Source organism: Lepus europaeus, chromosome 11 (assembly GCF_033115175.1).
Source record: "Lepus europaeus isolate LE1 chromosome 11, mLepTim1.pri, whole genome shotgun sequence".
In the NCBI taxonomy this organism is placed as follows: domain Eukaryota; kingdom Metazoa; phylum Chordata; class Mammalia; order Lagomorpha; family Leporidae; genus Lepus; species Lepus europaeus.
In genome coordinates this window covers 110,969,174-110,995,455 of record NC_084837.1, presented here as the reverse complement: position 1 = coordinate 110,995,455, position 26,282 = coordinate 110,969,174, and the positions used below count along the sequence as shown (strand labels likewise).

The 26,282-nt window shown below is 44.1% G+C and overlaps 1 protein-coding gene across 12 annotated transcripts in view; it reads right to left on the bottom strand.

The window, feature by feature from the left end:
• UBE2Q2 (ubiquitin conjugating enzyme E2 Q2) overlaps positions 1-26,282 on the bottom strand; it is a 68,945-nt gene that overhangs the window by 25,478 nt on the left and 17,185 nt on the right. For 8 of the 12 annotated variants that reach the window (XR_009867330.1, XR_009867329.1, XM_062206382.1 and 5 more), the window contains exons 3-8: positions 20,533-20,637; positions 11,359-11,415; positions 6,744-6,884; positions 5,216-5,300; positions 1,197-1,257; positions 395-485 (exon numbers count right to left, since the gene is read on the bottom strand). Coding sequence is in view for 10 of the 12 variants with exons in the window: in XM_062206382.1 (XP_062062366.1) it covers positions 395-485; positions 1,197-1,257; positions 5,216-5,300; positions 6,744-6,884; positions 11,359-11,415; positions 20,533-20,637 (540 nt within the window). In the remaining 2 variants the exon portion in view is untranslated. The remainder of the gene's footprint in view (positions 1-394; positions 486-1,196; positions 1,258-5,215; positions 5,301-6,743; positions 6,885-11,358; positions 11,416-20,532; positions 20,638-26,282) is intronic. The other 4 variants (XM_062206387.1, XM_062206383.1, XM_062206385.1 and 1 more) reach the window with 3 other exon arrangements.

Below are 26,282 nucleotides of genomic sequence, written 5' to 3'. Positions count from 1 at the left end.
GCAGCTCTGGCCATAGTGGCCATTTGGGGGGTGAACCAACAGAGGGAAGACCTTTCTGTCTCTCTCTCACTGTCTAACTCTGTCAAAAAAAAAGATGCATTCATCTTGTTGCACACAGCTATATGAATATTACATTTTATGAACACAACTGTACATTTTATTGGAACGGACATTTGGATTATTTTGTGTTAAGCTATTATAAACCATGCTACTCTCAATACTCTGCATCTGTCCCCTGGTGTGCCCAAGTATTCACCTTGTGCAGAGTATACGCCTATGTCCATAAAGTCTAAGTAACTCCTCTTTACCAAACACTGCCACATTGTTCTCTAAAGCACCTGTAACAAATGTACTTACATCAGAGGCATCTGCAGTCCCGTTACTATTTTCTTACCTTAAAAGAGAAGTTAAGCAAAATATATTCTATGCCTTCTTTTTCTTTTAAGATCTGAAGATCACTGTGCAAAGGACTATCAGGGTCAACCCTAAGAATTACAACAAAAAACAGTTCAAAGAAAAAGTTAAAAGAATGTTACTAAACTCAAGAACGAACCTGTCCAATAACTAACACAGAGCCCCTAGGGTAGTTCCAGAAAAAGGCTCAAGTTTTTCTATAGCTCCAGGAAAATAGGTCATGAAGGCCTCCAGCACTTTGGGAATAAATACCCAAAAAGAGTTCACAGTAATCTGGATCCATTCTAATAAAGGGATTCAAAGCCATTCTAAAGGAAAACAGTCACATGTACATAATTTTCTCAATAACTCAAATTTTAGCATGTCCTAAAAAATTATATTAGCCAAGAAGTTCAAGCAGAGACCACAAAAAGTCAAATCACTAACAAAATCTAAATTTGCCTACAATTGTTCTTCTGTATTTACAGGTCCCACTCAAATCCTTTATTTCAAAATTAATGGTATCACTGTCAGTCTCATCAAGTCATTATAGTCACCCTTGTTTCTAAGTTTCCATTGTCTCACCAATACTTTTTCCCACAGCTGGTCCTCTCTGTATTTCACACTTCGTGTATTAAGCCTCAGAAACAGTTGATTTTAATAATTTAAGAACAAGTTCCATGGAAACAAGTTCTGAAGTTCTAAGTAAATGCCATAGTACAAAGCCATCAAATAAGAAGGGACCAAACTCCACTGTGACAACCACCACAGCAGAGTGGATTAGCATAAAACAAGACACTTACTTCTGCAGTTTAACGTGCCAGTCATATAAACTGTCATTTATCAGTTCCACTGAATAAATCCCTGCAGAGAGAGGGGGCACGTTCGTTATTCTTCTTTCAATCACATAACTATTATTCTGGTATAAATGTATACATTAAACAGCCAACGAAAGCTAGAAATCTTGCTATTAAGCCATGGAACAAATACACTATATTGTAAGTATTTTATCGACTGCAGCTGAGAATTTAACAGATAATTAGGCCATTGATTCATTAATAAACTGAGAAACTGCTTAACATTGAGAGAAAAAAATGTATTATGTAAAATCATACATACTTAAGCTATTTCTTCTTGGCACATATATTCATCTCTATAAAAAGGGAATTCCACATATATTTTTATCATCTTTTGTTTATTTATTTGAAAGGCAAAAGCAGGGGCTAAGAAATTTTATAACTGCTGAGTTGCTCCCCAAATGGGTCCAAAGCGAGGACTGGGCCAGGAATTCCATCTGGATCTCCCCCATTGGGAGCAGCGACCCAAGCACTTCTACGCAGATCAGCAGGAAGCTCAACTGGAAGCAGAGCGGCTAGAAGTCAAACGTGCACTCCGGTATGGGATGCCAGCGTCACAAGCAGTGGCTCAACCCAGTACCCCACTACACCAGCCCTATCTTTCTTCAACTTTCTGGGGGTATTTTTCCCCCAAGTTAGTATACATAAAACTATTATCAACTTTTACAATAATTGTAGTAATTTATTTTATAGCTATATTGTAATTTAACCAATTCCACCCAATATCTGAGTAACTTGTTATCACAAAAACAGAAACAAAGAAGTGGTTACTTAACATTTAAAGATAAAACTGGCATTCAAATATTTAACTGTGCTTTAAACAGGTTTCTACAAATAAACTTTAGACTTCTCACAAGAAAAACTATTAGGACACAAACCTCTCATAATTTAAAACAGAAGTTTGCTTTATCTTATCTATAAAGCAAGGGATTTTTTTTTAAAAGCACATTCTAATTGATTTTGATTTGATCATTCTGAGAATTCTAGAATGGATCATTATGCTAACTATATCTTTTTAAAAGGCAGAGCGACAGAAAGAGAAGGAGGGAAGGGAGGGAGGGAGGGAGGGAGGGAGGGAGGGAGGCAGAGAGAGAGAGAGTGTGTGTGTGTGTGTGTGTGTGTGAGATCTTCCATCCACTGGTACACCCCCCAAATGCTTGCAACAGCTAGTGCTGGGCCCGGAAGCCAGGAACCAGGAACTCCATCCAAGTCTCCCACGTGGGTTGACAGGGACCCAAGGATTCATTAGCTAGAAGCTGTATCAACGTAGCTGGGACTCCAACTGGCATTTCGACATGGGATACAGGCACCATAAGCAGCAACTTAACCCACTGCACCACAATGCCAGCCCCACCACTGTCTTTCCAAATTAAAAGTTGGTTCTTTGGGACAGTGTTGTGGAGTAGCAGGTTAAGCCACTACCTGAGAGGCCAGCAATCCATGAGTGCCAGTTCAAGTCCCAGCTGCTCTACTTCCATGCCAGCTCCCTGTTAATGCACCAACAGAAGATGCCCTAAGTACTTGACCCTGCCATTCACATGGGAGACCCAGATGGAGTTACAGGCTCCTGGCTTTGGCCTGGCCCAGTCCTGGCCATTGTGACCATTTGGGGAGTGAATCAGCAGATAGAAGTCCTCTTTGTCTGTTTCTCCCTCTTTCCTACTGTAACTCTGCCTTTCAAACAATTCTTTGCCTTAATACTGTTAGAATCTCTTACTAATATCACAGAATTTACTTCTAGGTAGAGATTCCACAATATCCAAAGGTCTTACTTGGAAGAAAGAATACCTATAAACCTATGAAATGGAATTACTGTAACTATTACAACAATAAAAGTTTAGGATAATGTTTCCAAAAAAGGAGGTTGGAAGGGGAAGAAAATAGTCTAAAGTTTCACTTGGCTGCCGGCGCCGCAGCTCACTAGGCTAATCCTCCGCCTTGCGGCGCCGGCACACCGGGTTCTAGTCCCGGTCGGGGCACCGATCCTGTCCCGGTTGCCCCTCTTCCAGGCCAGCTCTCTGCTGTGGCCAGGGAGTGCAGAGGAGGATGGCCCAAGTGCTTGGGCCCTGCACCCCATGGGAGACCAGGAGAAGCACCTGGCTCCTGCCATCGGATCAGCGCGGTGCGCTGGCCGCAGCGCGCTACCGCGGCGGCCATTGGAGGGTGAACCAACAGCAAAAGGAAGACCTTTCTCTCTGTCTCTCTCTCACTGTCCACTCTGCCTGTCAAAAAAAAAAAAAAAAAAAATCTAAAGTTTAACTTGGCAATAGTCCTTTGTTTATGTAATAAAATATATTCATCTTTTTTTATTTTTTTTAAAGATTTTATTTATTTGACAGGTAGAGTTACAGTGAGAGAGAGACAGAGAGAAAGGTCTTCCTTCTGTTGGATCACCCCCTAAATGGCTACTACGGCCGGAGCTACGCCAATCTAAAGCCAGGAGCCAGATGCTTCTTCCTGGCCTCCCATGCGGGTGCAGGGGCCAAAGCACTTGGGCTATCCTCCACTGCCCTCCCGGGCTACAGCAGAGAGCTTGACTGGAAGAGGAGCAGCCGTGACTAGAACCGGCGCCCATACGGGATGCTGGCACCGCAGGCGGAGGATTAACCCAGTGTGCCATGGCACCGGCCCCAAAATATATTAATCTTATTTACTCTACAAAGATATAAAACTTACGCTTTTTGACAAAAGATCAAAAATCACTTAAGAGGGGCTGGTATTGTAGCGCAGCAGGCTTCAGCTGCCATTCATGATGCCGGCATCCTCTTATCAGAGTGTTGGCTCAAGCCCTAGCTACTCCATCTCCAATCCAGCTTCCTACCAATGTGCCTAAGAAGGCACCAAAAAAGTATCGGGGCCCCTGCCACCCATGTAAGAGATCAGGATGGAGTTCCTAGTCCCTGACTTCAGCCAGGCCCCAGTCCCAGCTGTCATAGCCATTTGGAAAGTGAACCAGCAGATGGAAGATCTCTCATTCTGTCTCACTGTCATTCTGCCTTTAAAAAAGTCTTTTTTTAAAAAAATCGCCTAAGAATTCTAACAGAAAGAAGACAAAATTATGATATATCAGGGATGGCATTGTGGCACAGCAGGTAAAGCCACCTCCTGGGATGCCAGCATCCCATACTGGTGCCAGTTCGTGTTCCAGTTGTTCCACTTCCAATCCAGATCCCTGCTAACGGCCTGGGAAAGGCAGCAGAACATGGTCCAGGTGTTTCAACCCTAGTACCCGCATGGGAGACCGAGATGAAGCTCTTGGCTTTGGCCTGGCTCAGTCGTGGCCATCTGGGGAGTGAACCAGCAGATGGAAGATCTTTCCATCTCTCCCTCTCTTTCTGTGCAACTCAGACTTTCAAATAGATAAATAAATCTTTTTAAAAAATTATGTATCTATAAACACAATTGTTTTAATTAAAAAAAAATAAGTAAACTCATCTTTTACCTCCTACATCTTTCTGGAACTTGAATAAATTGGAGTTTTATGTCCCTTACATAAAGTTAATGAATATTTCCATTTCTCACCAGTTAAATTCTAAGAAATGCCAATTATCTGAAAATAGAAAACAACAACAGCAGGGACCCACGCTGTGGCACTGTGGGTCAAGCATCCGGCTACAGTGCCAGCATCCCATATGGGCGCCAGTTTGAGTCCTGGCTGCTCTACTAACAATCTAGCTCCCTGCTATGGCCTGGGAAAGCAATGGAGGATGGCCCAAGTACTTGGGCCCTTGCATCCACATGGGAGACTCGGAAGAAGCTCCTGGTCTCAGATAGGCCCAGCTCTGGCTGTTGTGGCCATTTGGGGAGTGAGCCAGCATACGGAAGACCTTTCTGTCTCTCCCTCTCTCTCTCTCTCTAACTCTGCCTCTCAAGTAAATAAGTCAGTCTTAAGAAAAAAAAAAAAAAGAAGAAGAAGAAGTAGAAGAAAAGAACAACGGCAACAGCAGAGAAGCAGAGGGTCTTACCTGTCTTGTAACTCTGTGATCTGTAAATGTCCCTGAGCTCTTTCATGAGTCTGTCTGAAGCTTGCACTGACCCAGACACCGCACCCTGAAACACAAAACTTACTGTTTAACTGGCATGGTCTATTTCTGTTATAAAAGTTTACAATGAAAACTAAGAGTGGGAATAGGAGAGGGAAGAAGAAAAAGGGTGGGTGGGAAGTATCACTATGTTCCTAAATGTTCTATATATATATATATGTGAAATACATGAAACTTGTGTAACTTAAATTTTTAAAAAAGTTTACAACGAGATTATAAAAATGTTCATACCACTGAAGTTGGATTAAATGAAGGATTATGAAATTTCAAGTCTGGCTCATTTGATGTTTATCATGAGAAAAAAAAGTCTAGTTAACATGTCCAGAGCAGCACAGACCCTCCAATGGTGTGGAATTCTGAATCTAAATTTCATCAGTGTTTGAAAATACTTTAAGACCCTCACCATGACACATTATTACTAAGAGTTTCGTTAATCAGACTATAAGCAAAAATGTTACAGTGGCCTGCGCCGTGGCTCAACAGGCTAATCCTCCACCTGTGGCGACAGCACAGCGGGTTCTAGTCCCGGTCGGGGTGCCAGATTCTGTCCTGGTTGCCCCTCTTCCAGGCCAGCTCTCTGCTGTGGCCCAGGAGGGCAGTGGAGGATGGCCCAAGTGCTTGGGCCCTGCACCCCATGGGAGACCAGGACAAGCACCTGGCTCCTGGCTTCGGATCAGTGTGGTTCACCGGCCGTGGCGCACCGGCCGCGGCGGCCATTGGAGGGTGAACCAACGGCAAAGGAAGACCTTTCTCTCTGTCTCTCTCTCTCACTGTCCACTCTGCCTGTCAAAAAAAAAAAAAAAAAAAGTTACAGTGAAGATGTGAAGGTCCTGCTTACATATTAAGAAACTGAGAAATTACGTTTTTCTGCATGCAACAAGCTTCACCCTTTCCAGTGTTGGAACTTCTCCAAAGATGAAAAAAGTGCCAATACCTTACCTTTTAAATATCATGTAAAATCAAAAGATTTAAAGGTTGCACCACACTTTGAATGGAAAAAGAAGATCAAGTTTATTAGGACACTACTTCCTACAATGTGACTTTAAACTGGTTTAAACCCTGGTTTTCACATCTTTAAAATATGAATATAATTCTACACATTGGCTATGAGGATTGAGAAAGCATATGAAGTACGAAGTATGTAGCATTTAGTGTCAAAGTGTTCAAATCGGTAGCACACAGAAAGTGCCACCTTTTAAAAAAATAATCAAGATATAGGTGTGGCTTAGTTTCCTGGCTGTAGGCTGTTGTTTATGATTTGTCCCTGCAAACTCATGATCCCCAGTGTCTTACGTTCATGGCACTGAGATGACAGCAACTTAATCTAGCTATGGTGTTTGCAGATGAGACCCTTGGGAAGTGGTTAGACTGGAACATTAGAGTGCAATGCTGGCCAAATCCTAAGGACTTCACAGGAGACAGAGTCCAGGTCCTGGGCACTCACACTCACATTTAAATGGTCTTGCCTTTGACTCTTCCTAATCTTCTCTAATATGGCCAAGTTTTCCTTTTCAATTCCTTCATCCTCTGACTTTCTGCCATTAATAGGCTCTTCTTCCTTCATCTCATAGTGATCTAAGTCTTCTATATCCTACAAAGAGAAGAAAATATTAGCCTGTTCAAACTATTTTCCTTCAGCAGAATAATTAAATTATCCTCAGCTAAGCAGGGGTGAGGAAAGGCAGAGAATATATACTCAGTGGGGCAGGGAGACAGTCCCCCATTCAGTTCACAAAGTTCCCTCTTTTTATACCTTGTATTCTGTTTAAAAACTAGACTCTCAGTAAAGCATATTCTATAGCTTTACCATGTCACCACTATTACCAAATCTCCATCTTTTAAATGTCCTCATTAGAGAAACTTTTGAAACAATTCTGCAGAAAGTAAAAAGAACCTTAACTACTCACATGCTATTCCAGGAACTGGATCTTCTAGAATTCTATTGTAAGAAAGTAGCCTAGGGGCCGGCACCCTGGGACAATAAATTAATCCTCCGCCGCGGCACCAGCATCGCATATGGGCACTGGTTGTAGTCCTGGTTGCTCCTCTTCCAGTCCAGCTCTCTGCTGTGGCCCAGGAGAGCAGTGGAGGATGGCCCAGGTGCTTGGGCCCTGCACCCGCATGGGAGACCTGGAAGAAGCTCCAGGCTCCTGGCTTCAGATCAGCTCAACTCCAGCTGTTGCGGCCATTTGGGGAGTGAACCAATGAAAGGAAGACTTTTCTCTCTGTCTCTCCCTCTCACTGTCTGTAACTCTACCTTTCAAATAAATAAATAAAATCTTTAAAAAAAAAAAAAAAGTAGCCTAAAATGCATACACAAATTTAGGTACAACAATGCCACTTTCACTTATAGCTAGCACAAAAAACAAATATAAAATCTACATATGCAAAATAGCAAGACTTTAAACTCATTCATGTAATACTTAAGAGGGCATTAAAATGCCAATGTAGCATAATTATTACTTCTGCATTAAAATGAAAAACAAAATACAGAGTAAAATGTAAATTATGCCAAAACAAGCACCAGAAAACAAAGACAAGGACTTATACTGGAATGTAAATGTTGCTATTTCTAGAGACATGTATTGCCTTCTCCTATTTTCCAAGTTTTCTGTAGGAAGCACCTACTGAATTTTATAATCAGAAAAGTTCTAAAAAGAATCTGAATAATATCCTTAGATCAACATCTTAATTTCCACATCAGTATGTTCCCTCCTTGCCCACGTCATCTGCTTTCTCCTACATACAGTCTCTGCAGAATTTTTTAATCCTCAGTTTTCCCAATATCCTACTTCTATTTCAATTGCCAAAATCGCTAAAGGAGTAGTTTATACTTATTCTCTCCATTTTCGCCAAGCTGACTAATTCTGGGATTTCTAGACCAGACCAGATTACTGACCACCTTCTATCCAGACTCAATCAGCCTCTTGCTTGGAATGCATCTCTTCCACCACGAGGACGTTCCACTCTCAGACTCACGTATCACACATGGGCTCTCTTCTCCTGGTGCCCACCCACACTTGTTTCCTTCAGAATTCTCAAATTCCCTTAGTCTGTGTCTTGTCCTTGTACACCCTTACTCGATCACATTCCCATCCACAAAACCTCATCTCAATACTAATCAGCACACCCTAAAAAGAACTCACCATCATCTTTCCAAACCCCTGTTCTCAGCACATTTTTCCTTGTTTAAAGCCTTCCTGTCAGCAGTACATCCAACAGAAACCTGTTCTGCGTACACTCACCACGTAAGCCATCTTTCTCGTGGCCTATCTTGCTTTCCACGGCTCCTGACACATCGCCCCTTCTCTCCCAAAACGGCAGCACCCAATGCACCCAAACACAGGCCACCCGCGGCTTCCCGGGGCTTTTCCCACATTAGGGTAGTGGCTCAGAACATCTTCTTCTCAGGTCTCCTAAAATCTGACAACTCCGAAGTCCAGCCCTCGGTCACTTTAGATTTCCTTAAAAGTCAGCATCCTTTATTTGTCATCTCGTGAAGGAAAAAGCAAAGTTCATCACCTCTGAGTGAATGTCTACCTCACTGTATACTAGACCCATGCAAAGGATTTCTTTCTTTTTTTTTTTTTTTTGACAGGCAGAGTAGACAGTGAGAGAGAGACAGAGAGAAAGGTCTTCCTTTTGCCGTTGGTTCACCCTCCAATGGCCGCCGCGGTAGCGCGCTGCGGCCGGTGCACCGCACTGTTCCGATGGCAGGAGCCAGGTGCTTGTCCTGGTCTCCCATGGGGTGCAGGGCCCAAGCACTTGGGCCATCCTCCACTGCACTCCCTGGCCACAGCAGAGAGCTGGCCTGGAAGAGGGGCAACCGGGACAGGATCGGTGCCCCGACTGGGACTAGAACCTGGTGTGCCGGCGCCGCAAGGCGGAGGATTAGCCTGTTGAGCCACGGCGCCGGCCAAGGATTTCATATTTTTATGCAGTGTACTCTACCTAAGATAAACTACACAAAAATATTAAAACAAGTGATCTGCCCCCAAAAAAGTCATTCTAACTTCTTTTTCTAGAATTTTAAGAATCGTTTTATTCCCACTCACAAAAAAAATAAATAAATAACACAAGCCTACAATTCCTTTGTTAGTTCTTTTTTTTTTTGACAGGCAGAGTGGACAGTGAGAGAGAGAGACAGAGAGAAAGGTCTTCCTTTGCCGTTGGTTCACCCTCCAATGGCCGCCGCGGCCGGTGCACTGCGGCCAGCGCACCGCGCTGATCCAAAGCCAGGAGCCAGGTGCTTGTCCTGGTCTCCCATGGGGTGCAGGGTCCAAGGACTTGGGCCATCCTCCACTGCACTCCCTGGCCACAGCAGAGAGCTGGCCTGGAAGAGGGGCAACCGGGACAGTATCCGGCGCCCCGACCGGGACTAGAACCCGGTGTGCCGGCACCGCAAGGTGGAGGATTAGCCTGTTGAGCCATGGCGCCGGCCCCCTTCATTAGTTCTAAGGCATTCTGAAAGTTTATTTTAGATTTTAAAAAAATATCTAAATCAAGAGCATAAGGTCAAAGCCTGAACTAACTTCATTTTACTTTTTTTTTTTTTTTGAAGATTTACTTATTTGAAGGACAGAGGTACAGATCAAGAGGGAGAGACATGGCTGGCGCCGTGGCCCGGGAAGGCAGTGGAGGATGGCCCAAGTCCTTGGGCCCTGCACCCGCATGGGAGACCAGGAGAAGCACCTGGCTTCGGATCAGCGAGATGCGCCGGCTGCAGCGGGCATTGGAGGGTGAACCAACGGCAAAAAAAGGAAGACCTTTCTCTCTCTCTCTCTCACTATCCACTCTGCCTGTCAAAAAAAAAAAAAAAAAGAGGGAGAGATAGGAGAGGGAGAAAGAGACCTTACAACCAATGGTTCACTCTTCACATGGCCCCAACAGCTAGGGCTAGGCCAGGCCAAAGACAGGAGCCTGCAACTCCATCCCCGTCCCCAGGTGGGTAGCAGGGGCCCAAGGACATGGGCCATCCTCCACTGCCTTCAGGTGTCCAACAACAGGGAGCTGGATTGGAAGTGGAGCAGTCAGTACTGCTGGTATTCATATGGGATGCTGGCATCACAGGTGGCAGCTTAACCCACTACACTATAATGCTGGCCCCAAACTAATTTTAAAACAGGAAAAAAAAAAAAATCTCAAAAAGAAATCAAAGCCATGGAATTCACATAAACTTCTGTCTGGTAGTTAAAGACAGAGATCTTCAAAGTTAGAAGTTAGCAAGGCATCTGGGCCTGAAAACCTCTAAAAGTCTATCAATGACTAACATGCCTCGTTCACTGGAATTTGCTGCATCAAATTTGCTAGGATTCCAATGCATCCCCTCCAAATCAGGTTCGGTTACCGTAGTATTACCAGCAGGTGGGGGTCTCTAAAAGGTGATGAGGTTCAGCAGGGCTCGTCCTCACCGGTGGGGTTAAACCCTTTATGAGGAAAGCTCCCCATAGATGTATCAAGCTTGTTCCCCCACACTTGCCCTCCTGCCTCCTGCCACACCAGGCCGCAAAAGGCCCTCACCAGACGCCAAAGGTTGATACCTTATCTTAGACTTTCCAGCTTCCAAATCCATGAGAAAATAAATCTCTGTTCTGATTGAATTACCTGTCTCAGCTATCCTTTTAAACAGTACAAAAAAATGACCTTAAACAAAGTTCTTAGATAATTTTTCAATAAAAGACCATTTGATTGCTTCTAGTGAGGAGTAACGTAGTAACTGAAATGTTCTCAAATTCTTTAATTCAAGCACAGAACTTTTTAAACTTGGTTATTGTGGGGAGGAGCAACTACAAAGTACAGATTAAAATCTGATTACTATTAAATGTAAACATAATTTCAGTCCTAAATGTTAGTTCTACTCTAATTTTCCAGAAAATCAAATTCATGGAATTCAGATAAAGTAATTCGCTCAAAGGCACAGCACTGACGTCACAGTTCAGCAGTTATATTCCACTCCAAACACAAGGTGTTTTTCATTAATGCTATTTTATGAGAGGTTAGAGAGTTACTAAAATGTTAAAAAATGAAGGTATTTATAAAATCTTATTCTTACATAAAATACCTACTTCGGCCATCTCTTCCTCTTCCTCCTCTTCTGAAGTGACTTCCTCTGTTGTCCCATTCTGAAATACAAAAAGGATTTTCCTGGTCTACACAGAAACAATAGGCACACACTGAGTACATGAGAAGACTAGTGAAGCGGATTTGAGGACAATACCTGGCCGCTATACGTCCACTAACAGTGAGCTTATTAAAACTGAAACATTAGGCCGGCGCCCTGGCTTAACAGGCTAATCCTCCGCCTTGCGGCGCTGGCACACTGGGTTCTAGTCCCGGTTGGGGCACCGGATTCTATCCCGGTTGCCCCTCTTCCAGGCCAGCTCTCTGCTATGGCCCGGGAGTGCAGTGGAGGATGGCCCAAGTCCTTGGGCCCTGCACCCGCATGGGAGACCAGGAGAAGCACCTGGTTCCTGGCTTCGGATCAGCGCAACGAGCCGGCCGCAGCGGCCATTGGAGGGTGAACCAACGGCAAAAAGGAAGACCTTTCGGCCGGCGCCGCGGCTCACTAGACTAATCCTCCACCTTGCGGCGCCGGCACACCGGGTTCTAGTCCCGGTCGGGGCACCGATCCTGTCCCGGTTGCCCCTCTTCCAGGCCAGCTCTCTGCTGTGGCCAGGGAGGGCAGTGGAGGATGGCCCAAGTTCTTGGGCCCTGCACCCCATGGGAGACCAGGATAAGTACCTGGCTCCTACCTTCAGATCAGCGCGGTGCGCCGGCCGCAGCGCGCTACCGTGGCAGCCATTGGAGGGTGAACCAACGGCAAAAGGAAGACCTTTCTCTCTGTCTCTCTCTCTCACTGTCTACTCTGCCTGTCAAAAAAAAAAAAAAAAAAAAACTGAAACATCAATTTTTCAAGTCCAGTTAAAAAAAATCTTTATAAATTCAGTCTATAATAATGCAAGCATATTTACATGTGATTATGCATTTACATATGTAATATTTGTGTCTGTTATATATGTATGATATGCATATGTGTCCATGATCTACACATACATGTGTACATGACATACTCAATTTAAGATGTCTTAGGAATAAACAAAGTCAGTCAAATAAAAGGCAAAACTGAAAATTTTATAACCTGATTTAAAATAAGGGTAATGTATAATAAAATGGCTGTGTGTTTAAGGTCAATGGCTTATTTCATTTAAAACAAATATCCCAAACTATTACTCCTTAAAGTATCTACCTTTTTAACTTCAAAAAGCCTGAATCGTCATATAAATTCAACTGCCTTGCATTCAAAAAGGTCTGGTATGTTACTAAAGAAGACACATCACAAAACTGAAAAAGTTATCAAACGATCACCACTTCACAAGACAACCAGTTTCCTTTCTAAAAACATTAACACAGAATATGTCTCTACAGGACACAATTTAGCACCCACTCACAAGTGAATCTGATGGGATGTCCAACTGTGGCCAAGTGCTCACGGACACGGCACACACAGGCATCTTTAATCACAAGGGAGTCTTGTTAGGACCCAGTCCAGAGCTCAAATCAGAGCAAGAAAGGTCTCAGCCTCTGTTCTCAGATAATCTGATGCAGCGTAACTCTAAGGAAATAAAGGCTGCATATCTCAGAGGCAGCTCTGCTGGACTAGCGAGCTGGAGAACTCCTTGTGGAATAGACGTATTGGTTTTAAATCTGTGTTTCTTGAGACATCTATTATTTGTCTCCTGGAAAGTGAGAAAAGGAAGGAAGCAGCAGCTCCCAAAATGTCGTGATTCACCCCATCTTCATGTCCCTAAACTGCATATTCCAAACCAAACTATTTTTGGTATCTAAAGAACATACCTAGCCTGAAAGTCCCAGACATGCGTTTCAGAGCATCCGTGACTAACAGGCACTTTTGAAATGCTAATTTCAAAGCATACCCCAGAGAATCTATTTTCAAAAAGCTATCTGAGGTGATTCTGACATGCAGCCATGCCTGTGACCATCAACCTAGCCCCTGTCATTCATTTTACAAACAAGAAAGCTGAGCCCACCCCTCACCACCAAAGGATAAAAGCCAATCAGAGTTGTGAAATCCTAAGACAAAGCTCATTTCAAGATGTGGCCTGGTCTTCCTTCCAAAACCAAACAGAAATGACCAAAGAATTTTAAAGATGAGTAAGTTCATTGCGGCACCAGAAAAACAAACACCATCAGCAAATTAAAACCACGGGGACAGGCTAGCGGACACAGTAAAGCCGTGCAGTCAGACCGCTGGCCTCAACAAAGCCACCCCCAACCCAGATAACAGAGGCGATCCCTGAGAAACTTAGTGGGGCAGCACAGGTAAAGCCGCCACCTGCAATGCCGGCATCCTATTTGGGCGCCAGTTCGGGTCCCAGCTGCTCCACTTCCGATCCAGCTCTCTGCTATGGCCTGGGAAAGCAGAAGATGGCCCAAGTCCTTGGGCCCCTGCACCCACATGGGAGACCCGGAGGAAGCTCCTGGCTTCAGATTGACACAGCTCCAGCCGTTGTGGTCACCTGGGGAGTGAACCAGCGGATGAAAGACCTCTCTATCTCTCTCTCTCTCTCTCTGTAACTCTGCCTTTCAAATAAATAAATGCATGTTTAAAAGAAAAAAAAGAAGTGAGATTTTTTTTCCCAAAGGAATCACAAATGCTTTGTTATGCTTGTCCACTGCAGTTGGTCAGAATCACAACGCTATATAACAAGCCTCTCCTGATGACCTCTTACAACGGGTGCCAGAATCACAAAGACAAGACAGATGGTTTTAATGTAACTCAGTAACGTAGCAGATCTCCCACCACTTCCCTCTCACTCAGAAGTCTGAAAGCCCATTTGCCAGCACCTCCTCATCCTTAAGCCACAGGAAGAACAAAGGTGGGGAAACTTGGAGTAGAGGCCACAGTGGTTAAGTGTGACCATTTGGCTGGCGTCGTGGCTCAATAGGCTAATCCTCCACCTTGCGGCGCCAGCACACTGGGTTCTAGTCCCGGTCAGGGCGCCAGATTCTGTCCCGGTTGCCCCTCTTCCAGGCCAGCTCTCTGCTGTGGCCAGGGAGTGCAGTGGAGGATGGCCCAAGTCCTTGGGCCCTGCACCCCATGGGAGACCAGGAGAAGCACTTGGCTCCTGCCTTCAGATCAGCGTGGTGCGCCGGCTGCGGCGGCCATTGGAGGGTGAACCAACGGCAAAGACCTTTCTGTCTCTCTCTCACTATCCACTCTGCCTGTCAAAAAAAAAAAAAAGAGTGACAATTTGAGGACAATCACATCAACAGGTGACACTCATCAGTGGTTCATCCTCATCCGTAAGTGAGTAGAAAACCAAGTTATCACCAGACAGTTGAAGAAAACTAATAACCTAAAAGAAAGTCCTCAAGTCAAATAAGCAGAACAAGTGATGGGAAGCATTATTACCAAAGGAAACAAAGAGAATAAAATAATTCAACAGGATCTTTAGCAGTAACTGAGAAAATACTACAGAAAAAGATTACTATGCAAAGTACAAGACCGTTCCAGGAAATTAAAAATAAGATTCGAGGGAGAGGGAGGCAGGGAACAGTCAAGTCGAAGGGCTGGAGAGCACAATGGACTTGACAAGTGTCTATAATTCAGAGGACCAAATGTGCCATTACCTTAGAATGTGGACAGAAAGGAGATGGGGAATTTTGAATGAAAGAGATGGAAGTAAGAACAGTTAAGTGCCAGTGGGTAAAGCTGCCACCTGCCGTGCTGGCATCCCACATGGGTGCCAGTTCAAGTCCTGGCTGCTCCACTTGTGATCCAGCTCTCTGCTATGGCCTGGGAAAGCAGTAAAGACGGCCCAAATGCTTGGGCCTTTGTACCTGTGTGGGAGACCCAGAAGAAGCTCCTGGCTTCACTGCGGCCATTTGGGGAGTGAACCAGCTGATGGAAGCTCGCTCTCTCTGCCTCTGCCTCTCTGTAACTCTGCCTTTCAAATAAATAAATAAATCTTTAAAAAACATTAAAAAAAAAAAAAACAGTTAAAGGACACAGAAGACAGACACATAGGTATATTTACCCAGAGCATTCAGGAAAAGAAATCAAACGGGTAACAGAAGCAAATGTTGCCAAGCTAAAGATTTTAATTATTTTAAGAGGCAGAAAGAGTAAGACACCCCAGCTATCTTGCATCTGCTAGTTCACTCCCCAAAAGCCCACAACACCAGGAGCCCAGAACTCAAGCCAAGTCCCCAGGATGGGTGGCAGAGACTAGACTCCATGAACAATCACACACTGCCTCCCAGGGTGCACATTAGCATGAAAATGGAGCCAAAAGTACACAGCCAGGACTCAAACCCAGGTACTCCCACAGAACACACCACTGACCACCAGGCCAAAGGTGCACACCAGACTTCAGAGCATTAAAGGGATCTGAATGCCCCAAAAGAATACTGGAAAGTAAAACCCATACTCACAGTTAAAGAGGAAAGCATACAACTTCCAGAATGAAAAAATAAAATACAAGAATCAAACAATCTTGAACAACAGATACCAGAAGATAAAGTGTAAACAACGGGGAGGAGACTCTGTTATAAACTTTTTCTCCATCTAGCTCCATCAAGACAGGTGCCGTGTGTGTGTGTGTGTGTGTGTTCACCAGTGCTTGCTCTACGCCAATATAGATTATTTAATGAATGATAAAGACAGACAGCCAAGTATTCAAAGAACACTCTCCAAATCCAACAAATCCTTCCTAGAAAACAACACAAGATACCATTGACGGGTATTCTTAAGAGGGGTGTGTGGCACACGGAAGAAACAGCAGTGAGCAAAGACAACAATCACATCAATGGTTCGGTCTAAGCAGTTGCTGATAACACAACAGAGAGGCCACAGGCCATATCCTCTAACGATAAAGTTCTAAAGTCAGCATAAAATGTTTTAGAAAGGATATTTTCAGGCCGGCGCCGTGGCTCAATAGGCTAACCCTCCACCTAGTGGCGCCGGCACACCAGGTTCTAGTCCCGGTCGGGGCGCTGGATTCTGTCCCGGTCGCCCCTCTTCCAGGCCAGCTCTCTGCTGTGGCCAGGGAGTGCAGTGGAGGATGGCCCAAGTCCTTGGGCCCAGCACCCCATGGGAGACCAGGAGAAGCACCTGGCTCCTAGCTTCGGATCAGCGCAGCGCGCCGGCCGTGGAGGCCTTTGGGGGGTGAACTAACGGCAAAGGAAGACCTTTCTCTCTGTCTCTCTCTCTCTCACTATCCACTCTGCCTGTCAAAAAAAGAAAAAAAAAAAAAGAAAGGAAGGATATTTTCCCCAGACAACTCTTGGGCTAAGAAGAAACTGGGCTCATAGTCCAGTAACTCATCTCCCAAGTACGTGCCCCAGAGAAATGCGTAGAAAGGGACTATGAAATAACAAGAGATCATAGCAGCTCTCTTCCTTATAGACAAAAACTAGTCACAACCAAATACCACTAAGAGTCAAATGTTACAGCATATTCAAATAATGGAATAAATGCAATTAAAAAACTAGAGGCCAGTGCCGTGGCTCACTTGGTTAATCCTCCGCCTGCAGCGCCAGCATCCCATATGGGCACTGGGTTCTAGTCCCGGTTGCTCCTCTTCCAGTCCAGCTCTCTGCTGTGGCCTGGGAAAGCGGTAGAGGATGGCCCAAGTGCTTGGGCCCCTGCACCCACATGGGAGACCAGGAAGAAGAACCTGGCTCCTGGCGCAGCGCCGGCCATGGCAACTATTTGGGGAATAAACCAACAGAAGGAAGACCTTTCTCTCTGTCTCTCTCTCTCACTGTCTATAAATCTACCTGTAAAAAAAAAAAAAAAAACAAAAAACAAAAAACAAAAAACAAAAAAAACTAGATACATACAATATCAACCAGTTTCACACACACACACAATATTAACCAAAATAAAGATATGAAAGAACGCTCTTAATATGAAACCCTAAACAGGCCAACAACAAATGACATTGCTTAAGGACACACATGATTGATGAAGCGGGGGAGAGGAAAGGACTTGCATGCACGAGTGGACCGGACTGAAGGAGACCACAGACAGTCTCCACAGTGCTAGAATGTTCTAGCCCTCCACCTGGGCGGCAGCTCAGTGGTGATCCCCAGGTTTAATTACGGTTCCCTAAGCTTATGTTTTACATATTTTTTTTTTTTTTTGACAGGCAGAGTAGACAGTGAGAGAGAGAGAGACAGAGAGAAAGGTCTTCCTTTGCTGTTGGTTCACCCTCCAATGGCCGCCGCGCACCACGCTGATCCGAAGCCAGGAGCCAGGTGCTTCTCCTGGTCTCCCATGGGGTGCAGGGCCCAAGAACCTGGGCCATCCTCCTCTGCACTCCCTGGCCACAGCAGAGAGCTGGCCTGGAAGAGGGGCAACCGGGACAGAATCCAGCGCCCCGACTGGGACTAGAACCCGGTGTGCTGGCGCCCCAGGCGAAGGATTAGCCTATTGAGCCAAGGCCATGTTTTACATATTTTAAATTACATTCCATAGTTAAAAGTCTGAAAAGTATGGGTATGCAGAATAACAGATGGAATAAAATTACTTAAAAAAAAAAAAAGCTTTCCAGAAAATATACTAAATTTTAAAACTTGTGCAATAAAGCCAAACACATTCAAAATGTACACCCCTACGTTTGTTGAAACAAATTCAAGAGGTGAGCATTTAGCATAGTACTTAAAAGCAGCGAGGACTCAAATGCGCATTCCGATTGGGATGCCAACCTAGCAAGCAGCGGTTTAACCCACTATGCCACATACAGAACTGCGGGGGGAGGGGGAGTCTTTAAAAATTTAAAAAAAAATTGTTGTTGTTGCTAAGTGAAATGGACACTATGAGAGACAATGACAGGATCAGCCCTTGTCTAGACTGTTAAGGAACAACTTACTAGTTTATTCCTTTTAGTATTTTTGTTGTTGTGGAAAAAAAAAAAAAAAACTCAAAAAAAATTTTAAAAAAAGACCAAGATAACCTAAAAAAATTTATTAAATACAATATACAATATTGAGATGTCAAAAGACTAAAAAGCACCAAAATAACACTAAAGGCCTCATGAACAGGCTATATCTATAAAACAAAAACACAATGTTATAAATAAGAACTGATAGAGTTTCTAGAACTAACGGCTCGCTTTTGGATGGCCCCCAACAAGCCACACCACTTGGTTTTTGTGCCCTTGCATGATCCCATCCCACAGGAAATCTTGGCCGCTTTCACTGACAGAGGTCATAGAAATGACACACTGCTTCCTCCAGGTCTAAGTCTCAAAAAGCCTGGCAGCTCCCATTTTCATCTCTTGGAAACCAAAACTGGAGTCCTGACTGTCCTGAAGAGAGAGCCACGCGAAGAGGCCCCGAGGAGGAGATGCCATTAGGCAGAAGGACATGGGAGTGACATTCCAGTGCTTTCTCATGTCCAGATAACACCGGTGACTGCACAGTCCCCAAAGGATACCAGCAGAACTGTCCAGACAAGTCTAGTCAGAGCATACAATACTGAAACAGGAGAAATCTGCTGTTTCCTGGTAACTTTTAGGGTAACTGGGTAAGCAGTAATAAATAAAACAAACTCACGACTTTTCAAATAAAATTTCAGAAGTTGAAAGATCACAAAAATATTTTAGAATTTCAAATTAAAAGAAGAGAATATAGAAATAGCTCAAAAGATAAAGGCTCAAGCCAAGAGGTCTGAAATCCAAGCAGTAGGCATTTCAAAATGAGTAAAACAGAAGGGAGGAAATTTTTAAAACAAAACCCATAAGATTTCAGATTCCAAATTTAAAAAGTCCTACTCATACTGAGCACCCAGCACCATGAATGAAAAAAGACCCACAACAAAATTAGTCATTGTGATATTTCAGAACACCAAGGAGAAGAAACTCCAGCGTTTCAGAGAGAAAGTCACGCAGAAATGAGTAAGATACAGAGTGGCATTGGGTTTCCACAGCACACTGACCAGAACACAACACAGCCCTTGAATTCCAAGGCAGAACTATCTGCAACCTAGAATCACATAGTAAACCAAATTATCAATCAAGTGTGAGAGTAGAATACAACAGAAGTTAGCTTTATTATGTGCCAGGCGCTATTCTAAAATGAGCTGCATGAACCAACTCTTTTATATCTTCACAGCTCCCAAAACTAGTAGGTACTACTATTATTTCCTCCATTTCTCATTTGCAAAATGATGCTAAGTGATTATAACTGGTCCAAGAGCACACATGGCCAACAAGTCACGAAAACGAGATTCAAAGCCAAGGCATTCTGGTTCCAGAACCCACATTCCGGACCAGCATTTTTATCACAAGCTCAGAAAATGTACCACTCTTTAGTGGTTTCTTAGGGTTTTACTTGATAATGTACTCAGGTAAAATAAGAAAAGGTAAGCCAAGAAAGATGACATGAGATTCTAGAAACAATGTATCTACTCAGAGAGCAAGCAAGAAAAACTTCAAGGTGTGTGTGCACAGCCAGTCCAGAGAATAAAGCGTCAAGACCAGTGCCCATGAGTCACAGGGTCTAGAAAAGAGAGAGAGCTCAGAGAGGGATAGAGCACCACTTCTAAAACAGTTCCTATCCTACGGGGCTACTGGAAAACAAAAAGTTGCACAAGAAAGGCAATTTCCTAAGAGTAAAATTGGCTCTACACTAAACTATTCATAATGATCAACAGTGATTATCCATGTGACATGTAACTAGATAGAAGGATTCAGGAAGCAGATGTGGGTGGGTCAGTGGGTAGCATAAAAGAAATCCTCATTTACTATGGTAAAAAGTCAATAACCAATGCCTAAGTAGGTAAATCCTGAGCTCGAGAGCCATTAGGGGAGGTGGTGAGCTAACGGGAACTTCTGCTGCTCGGAGGAGGTAACGTTTGGGTTAGGCCTTGAGAAACACAGATGGACTAGAGAAGACTGCTTATCCAGTCACCTTCCCCTGCAATGCAGAGGTATTCAGAGAAGCAAGGAACATTCGTGGAAACCAGGAATATTCACAACAAAAACAGAGGTGCAGACTGGGGCAATAGTTTGCCTGTCATAGTAAATGCCATCAGCTCCAAAAAATGAAAAGGTTTCAGTACTAAAACAAAAGAAACAAAGCAATTCAATAGGAACACAGAAACTAATTTCTAAATCAGCTGTATAATAATAATAAGGAAATACCATCCGAGTTTTACTTTTGTTTCAGACAATTCATGTTAGCTCTTGAACACTGGAGAATTTTTACTTTACCTGACCCGTGGGTAGTGGTTGATCTAGCATCTCAACATCCAGGTGCTTAGGAAGGTTATATAATCTGCAGAGTTCACATATCAACCACTTCAATTGCTGACGAAGCTACAAAACACATTTCAGTAAATAAGCATTAAGTTAAAGAGCCCTTAGAAGACATGAACAATGCTACAACTACTGTAATCAATCCAGAAGGAAATGAAAAAGTTCAAACTGCTCCACTGCAGCCTATGGACAAAATAACAGTCTTTAAAATATCTTAGGGGCTGCTAGTGTAAGAAAGTTCTACAAAAAAAATAATAATAAAGTTACCATGGCCGAAGTAAAAAGCCCTAAAATTGACACCCAGTAGAATGACATTAATAAAAAGGCAAAGGAAAAGAGTTCTAGACATTGTTCAATTTCGCGTTTTCTAGAAACTTACAACCTCAGATAAGAGAACACTCCTGCATTAACAAGGCCATAAACATGGGCAGTGCCGTTGTACAGAGATTATAAAACTGTATATGCCATAGTCGTATCTGTCTTAGAGTACAGAGGCAAATGTGAGCTACATGAGCTTAGACATGGTGTCGAACTCTCCAAGTTTGAGTCTCCCTATGTGTAAAACAAAGAAATTGAAACTTCCTCAGAATGGTGACTATTAAATGAAAGCTTCCATGAAAACACTTGGCTCAGAGCAGGCTTTTAAGCTACCTATGCAAAAAAGTTATCTTCAAATGTCCATTTTCAAACTCCAGATTCCATTCTCAACATATTTAAGCAAGTAGGCAAGGTGAACTGTGTGCACAAACATGTGTTTTGTAGTTTACCATTGTTTTCAATGTCTAATTTTAGCAGTCATGGTTTAAGAACACTGACAAATACTTATCAGGATCAAATGGGAGTGAATAAGGCAGCTACTCCACTTGGTCAGGAACAGGTTCTTGGGTCTCTGACCAAGAAAAGAGATGAAGAAAATGCAGCAGTTTTACCAAAGACAAATAAAACAGAGGATTAGAATGGGATAAACAGAGCACAGAACAATTCTGTCCACGGTGTGGACAAAGGAACAAGCAGAAGTGAGGAAAACTAAACGATTGGCATCAAACAAAAATCCTCATGCTTAAAGGGAGGCGAAGTCCCACTGTGGGTCTGTTACCTGCCCAGTAAGCCCTCCTTCGCGCTGGGTACAGAATGAAGGTCAAGTAGTGCGGACTGGACACTGCGAGTTCAGCACAAGGAGGAGCAGCGGAGTGCCGCAGGACAGGCAGCAGTGCGCTGGACTCACACCTGGCGGCAAGACCAGGGAGAAACGTCCTCCAAAGCTACGATCCTACGTCCCCCACAGAACGTGTGACGGACGGGAGAGAAAGTAAGAACACAGGGAAAGGTCCGAGAACCATTCAGAAGACACACAGGAATTAGAATCTTACTAGACAGGTTTTTAGGGGGAGGATTACACCTAGAAAAGAATTCTAGGGAGTTCTCCGGTTCAGACATGGGTGACTAGTTTCATGATTTCATTTTGTCCCACTCAGAATCACAAAGAAGATTCTGAGGGACAACATGGTAGAGTGGTAGAGTGCTAGGAGGCAAATGAATGTAATTTAGATGCAATTCTGATCACCCATGGCACATACATGTGAGATTCCCTGAACATGTATGTCCTATGGACAGATATCTGAGTTTGGAACTCTGGAGATAACTTCTAGTGAAATACAGACTCCAGAAATCACTGGAATAGAGGTCATAACTTAAGTAAGAGAGCAGGAAAGTACAGAGCAAGAAGAGAAGAGCTAGATCAAGCAACAAAAGCTCTGGAGACTGCGGTAGGGTAGTAAGAAATTAGACAGTGCTCTGATGGAAGTTCCCATCAGATTATCAGTTCCCAGAGGACAAAAACCTGCCTTACTTGCCTTTCATACCCACCACTAATCACAGTCAGGCATAGGAGCCAATCCGTTTCTAGAAAAAATATTTTTCTATGTTCTATTAATAGCTTCTTATATCCACTCAGGAGAAATGTATAAACCAACATATATACAGACATTTTTCACGACACTGTATAAAAAGGCCAGATTCCACACAATATTCCACGCCTCCCTTTTTCACTAAGTCTATAGTTGAACTTTATGCTCTTACAGAGGATTGGCTATATTCTTTCAAACTACAATGGAATGTTCTACCGTAAAGCTATACTATTTTTATTCAACCAATTCATTATGGGTCGACATTAAGTAATAAACATTTGCTGAACGGAAGAATATTAACAAGGAAACAGTCATAAATACCAAAATACTACCATGAGCCAATGTGGGGACTAAAAAGGAGTCACTGCATTTGGCAACTAAGAAGTAAATTGTAGCCCAGCAATGAAGACAGAATACGGGTTAGAATGAATTAAGTGATGAAAGGCGCTTATTCTCTCCAGAAACTGAGCTGAAGGGAAACGGCAGGGCGCCACGTCGGGAGTGAACCTCAGCTTGTGATGCCAGCGTCCCACACTGGAGCACTGACTGGAGACCCAGCTGCTCTGCTTCTGATACAGCTCCCTGCTAACGCACTTAGGAAGGCACTGGAAGCTGCACCACATACTGGGGTCTCTGTCACTCATGTGGGAAACCAGGATGAATCCTGGCTTCAGTCTGGCCTAGACCTGGCCTAGACCTGTGACCATTTGGGGAGTGAACCAGTGGATGGAAGACCTCTGTCTCACCATTTTCCAAATAAATAAATCTTTAAAAATAAGCTGAAAAAGACTGTAAGAAAGAATAGAAAGTGAGGGGATTTTTTTTTCATGTAAATATATTTACTTTTTTTTGTTTGTTACAAAATCAGGCAAACACAGATTTAACTTTAAGATCATTTCTGGGGGGCTGGCACTGAGGCGCAGCAGATAAAGCTGCAGTCCCATATGGGCATCAGTTCAAATCCCAGCTACTCCACTTCCAATCTAGTTCTCCACTGTGGCCTGGGAAAGCAACAGAAGATGGCCCAAGTCCTTGGGCCCTGCACCCGCGTGGGAGACCCAGAAGAAGCTGCTGGCTTCAGCCATCATCTTCTGCCTCCTAGGGTACACATTAGCAGGGAGCCAGAAACAGAAGCAGAGCTAGGGTTCAAATCCAGATGCTCCAATATGTGATAGGATGCAGGCAGTCCAAGCCAAGCCATAGCTCAACCAAAGAGCCAAACAACCATCCCTATCACTCACTCTTCTAAACAAGAGTCATTTTGTCAACTTCCAAAAATCAATCTGTTGATTTCTACTAAAACTGCATTAGGTGTATAAGTTAATATGAAGGGGCTAGCATTGTGGCGCAGTGGGTTAACGCCCTGGCCTGAAACACTGGCATCTCATATGGGCAACGGTTCTAGTCCAGGCTGCTCCACTTCCGATCCAGCTCTCTGCTATGGCCTGGGAAAGCAGCAGAAGATGGCCCAAGTCCTTGGGTCCCTGCATCCACATGGGAGACCTGGAAGATGCTCCTCGCTCCCAGCTTCGGATCAGCTCAACTCCGGCCGTTACAGCCAACTGAGGAGTGAACCATCAGATGGAAGACCTCTCTCCTCTCTCTCTCTCTCTCTCTCTCTCTGCCTCTCCTCTCTCTGTGAAACTCTTACAAATAAATAAATAAATCTTTAAAAAAAAAAGTTAATATGAAAATATGCAAATAATTGACCTAATGTGGAGTCTGCCAAACAGGCATAGAGCATCCACATATTTCTCTCCACTCACAAAATTCTGCAATTTCCTTGATATAAATCCTGCACACCAAAATTTATTGCTATTAAAGTTTTATCAATAAAATATTTTATTACTGTAATTTCTATTTTTTTTTTAGCTGAAATCTGGGAAAGCTATTGATTTTCATAGAATAGAAATTTTAACCAGCCATCTTTTTTTTTTTTTTTAAGATTTATTTTATTTATATGAAAGAGTTACAGAGAAAGGTAGAGACAGAGAGATAGGTCTTCCATCCGCTGCTTCACTCCCCAGATGACCACAACTGTGCCAATCCGGAGCCAGGAGCCAGGAGCTTCTTCCGGGTCTCCCACGCAGGTTGCAGGGGCCCAAGGACTTGGGCCATCTTTCTACTGCTTTTCCAGGCCATAGCAGAGAGCTGGATGGGAAGTGGAGCAGCCAGGACTAGAACTGGAGCCCTTATGGGATGCCGGCACTTCAGGCCAGGGCATTAACCTGCTGTGCCACAGCACTGGCCCCAACCAGCCATCTTAACAAAATTTTTTTTTGTTGGTTCCTTTAGATATTTTTTAGGTAAACAATCATGTTACCCGCAACTGACTTTTTCCATAAGGCCTTTACAAAGTCATGAGAAAATATAACGAGATAATGTTTATAAGATTGTAAGATTACTTAGAATATATGACTCAACTATTTCACTATCAAAGGGGAAAAAACAAACACACTGGTAGAAAATAGCCATCATGTCACTACTAGTTATATCAATAAAGAAAGTATAGGGCTGGCGCCGTGGCTCACTTGGCTAATCCTCCACCTGCAGCGCCAGCATCCCGGGTTCTAGCCCCAGTCGGGGCGCCGGATTCTGTCCCGGTTGCCCCTCTTCCAGTCCAGCTCTCTGCTGTGGCCTGGGAAAGCAGTGGAGGATGGCCCAAGTGCTTGGGCCCTGCACCTGCATGGGAGACCAGGAGGAGGCATCTGGCTCCTGGCTTCGGATCAGCATAGCTCCGGCCGTGGCAGCCATTTGGGGGGTGAACCAACGGAAAAACGAAGACCTTTCTGTCTCTAACTCTGCCCGTCAAAAAAAAAAAAAAAGAAGAAGAAGAAGAAAAAGAAAAAAAGAAAGTATGGGAGGGACTGGCACTGTGGCATAGCTGGTAAAGCCACCACCTGCAGCACCGGCATCCCATACAGGTGCCGGTTCAAGTCCCTGTTGCTCCACTTCCAACCCAGCTCTCTGCTGTGGCCTGGGAAAGCAGTAGAAGATGGCCCAAGTCCTTGGGCCCCTGCACCTACATGGTAGACCTGGAAGAAGCTTCTGGCTTTGGATCAGCCCAGCTCTGGCGGTTGCAGCCAACTGGGAAGTAAACCAGTGGATGGAAGACCTCTCTCTCTCCTTCTCTCTCTTGTAACTCTTTTTTTTTTTTTTTAAAGATTCATTTATTCATTTGAAAAAGTATGAGAGACCTTCATTTACCTCTTTTTGCTATCCTATATTTTACTAGTTTTCTCACAATGGACACTTAAAGAGTTTCAAATTCAAAGAAGAGTTTAAAAAAAATTTTTTTTGACAGGCAGAGTGGACAGTGAGAGAGAGAGACAGAGAGAAAGGTCTTCCTTTGCCGTTGGTTCACCCTCCAATGGCCGCTGCGGCCGGCACACCGCGCTGATCCGAAGCCCGGAGCCAGGTGCTTCTCCTGGTCTCCCATGGGGTGCAGGGCCCAAGCACTTGGGCCATCCTCCACTGCCCTCCCGGGCCATAGCAGAGAGCTGGCCTGGAAGAGGGGCAACTGGGACAGAATCCGGCGCCCCGACCGGAACTAGAACCTGGTGTGCCAGCACCGCAGGCGGAGAGGATTAGCCTAGTGAGCCGCGGTGCCGGCTGAGTTTTAAATTTTTTTTAAGATTTATTTATTTACCTGAAAGTTAGAGTTACACAGAGGGAAAAGGAGAGGTAGAGAGAGAGAGAGAGAGATCTTCTATCCACTGGTTCCCTCCCCAGTTGGCTGTAACGGTCGGAACTGCGCCAATCCAAAGCCAGGAGCTTCTTCTGGGTCTCCCACATGGA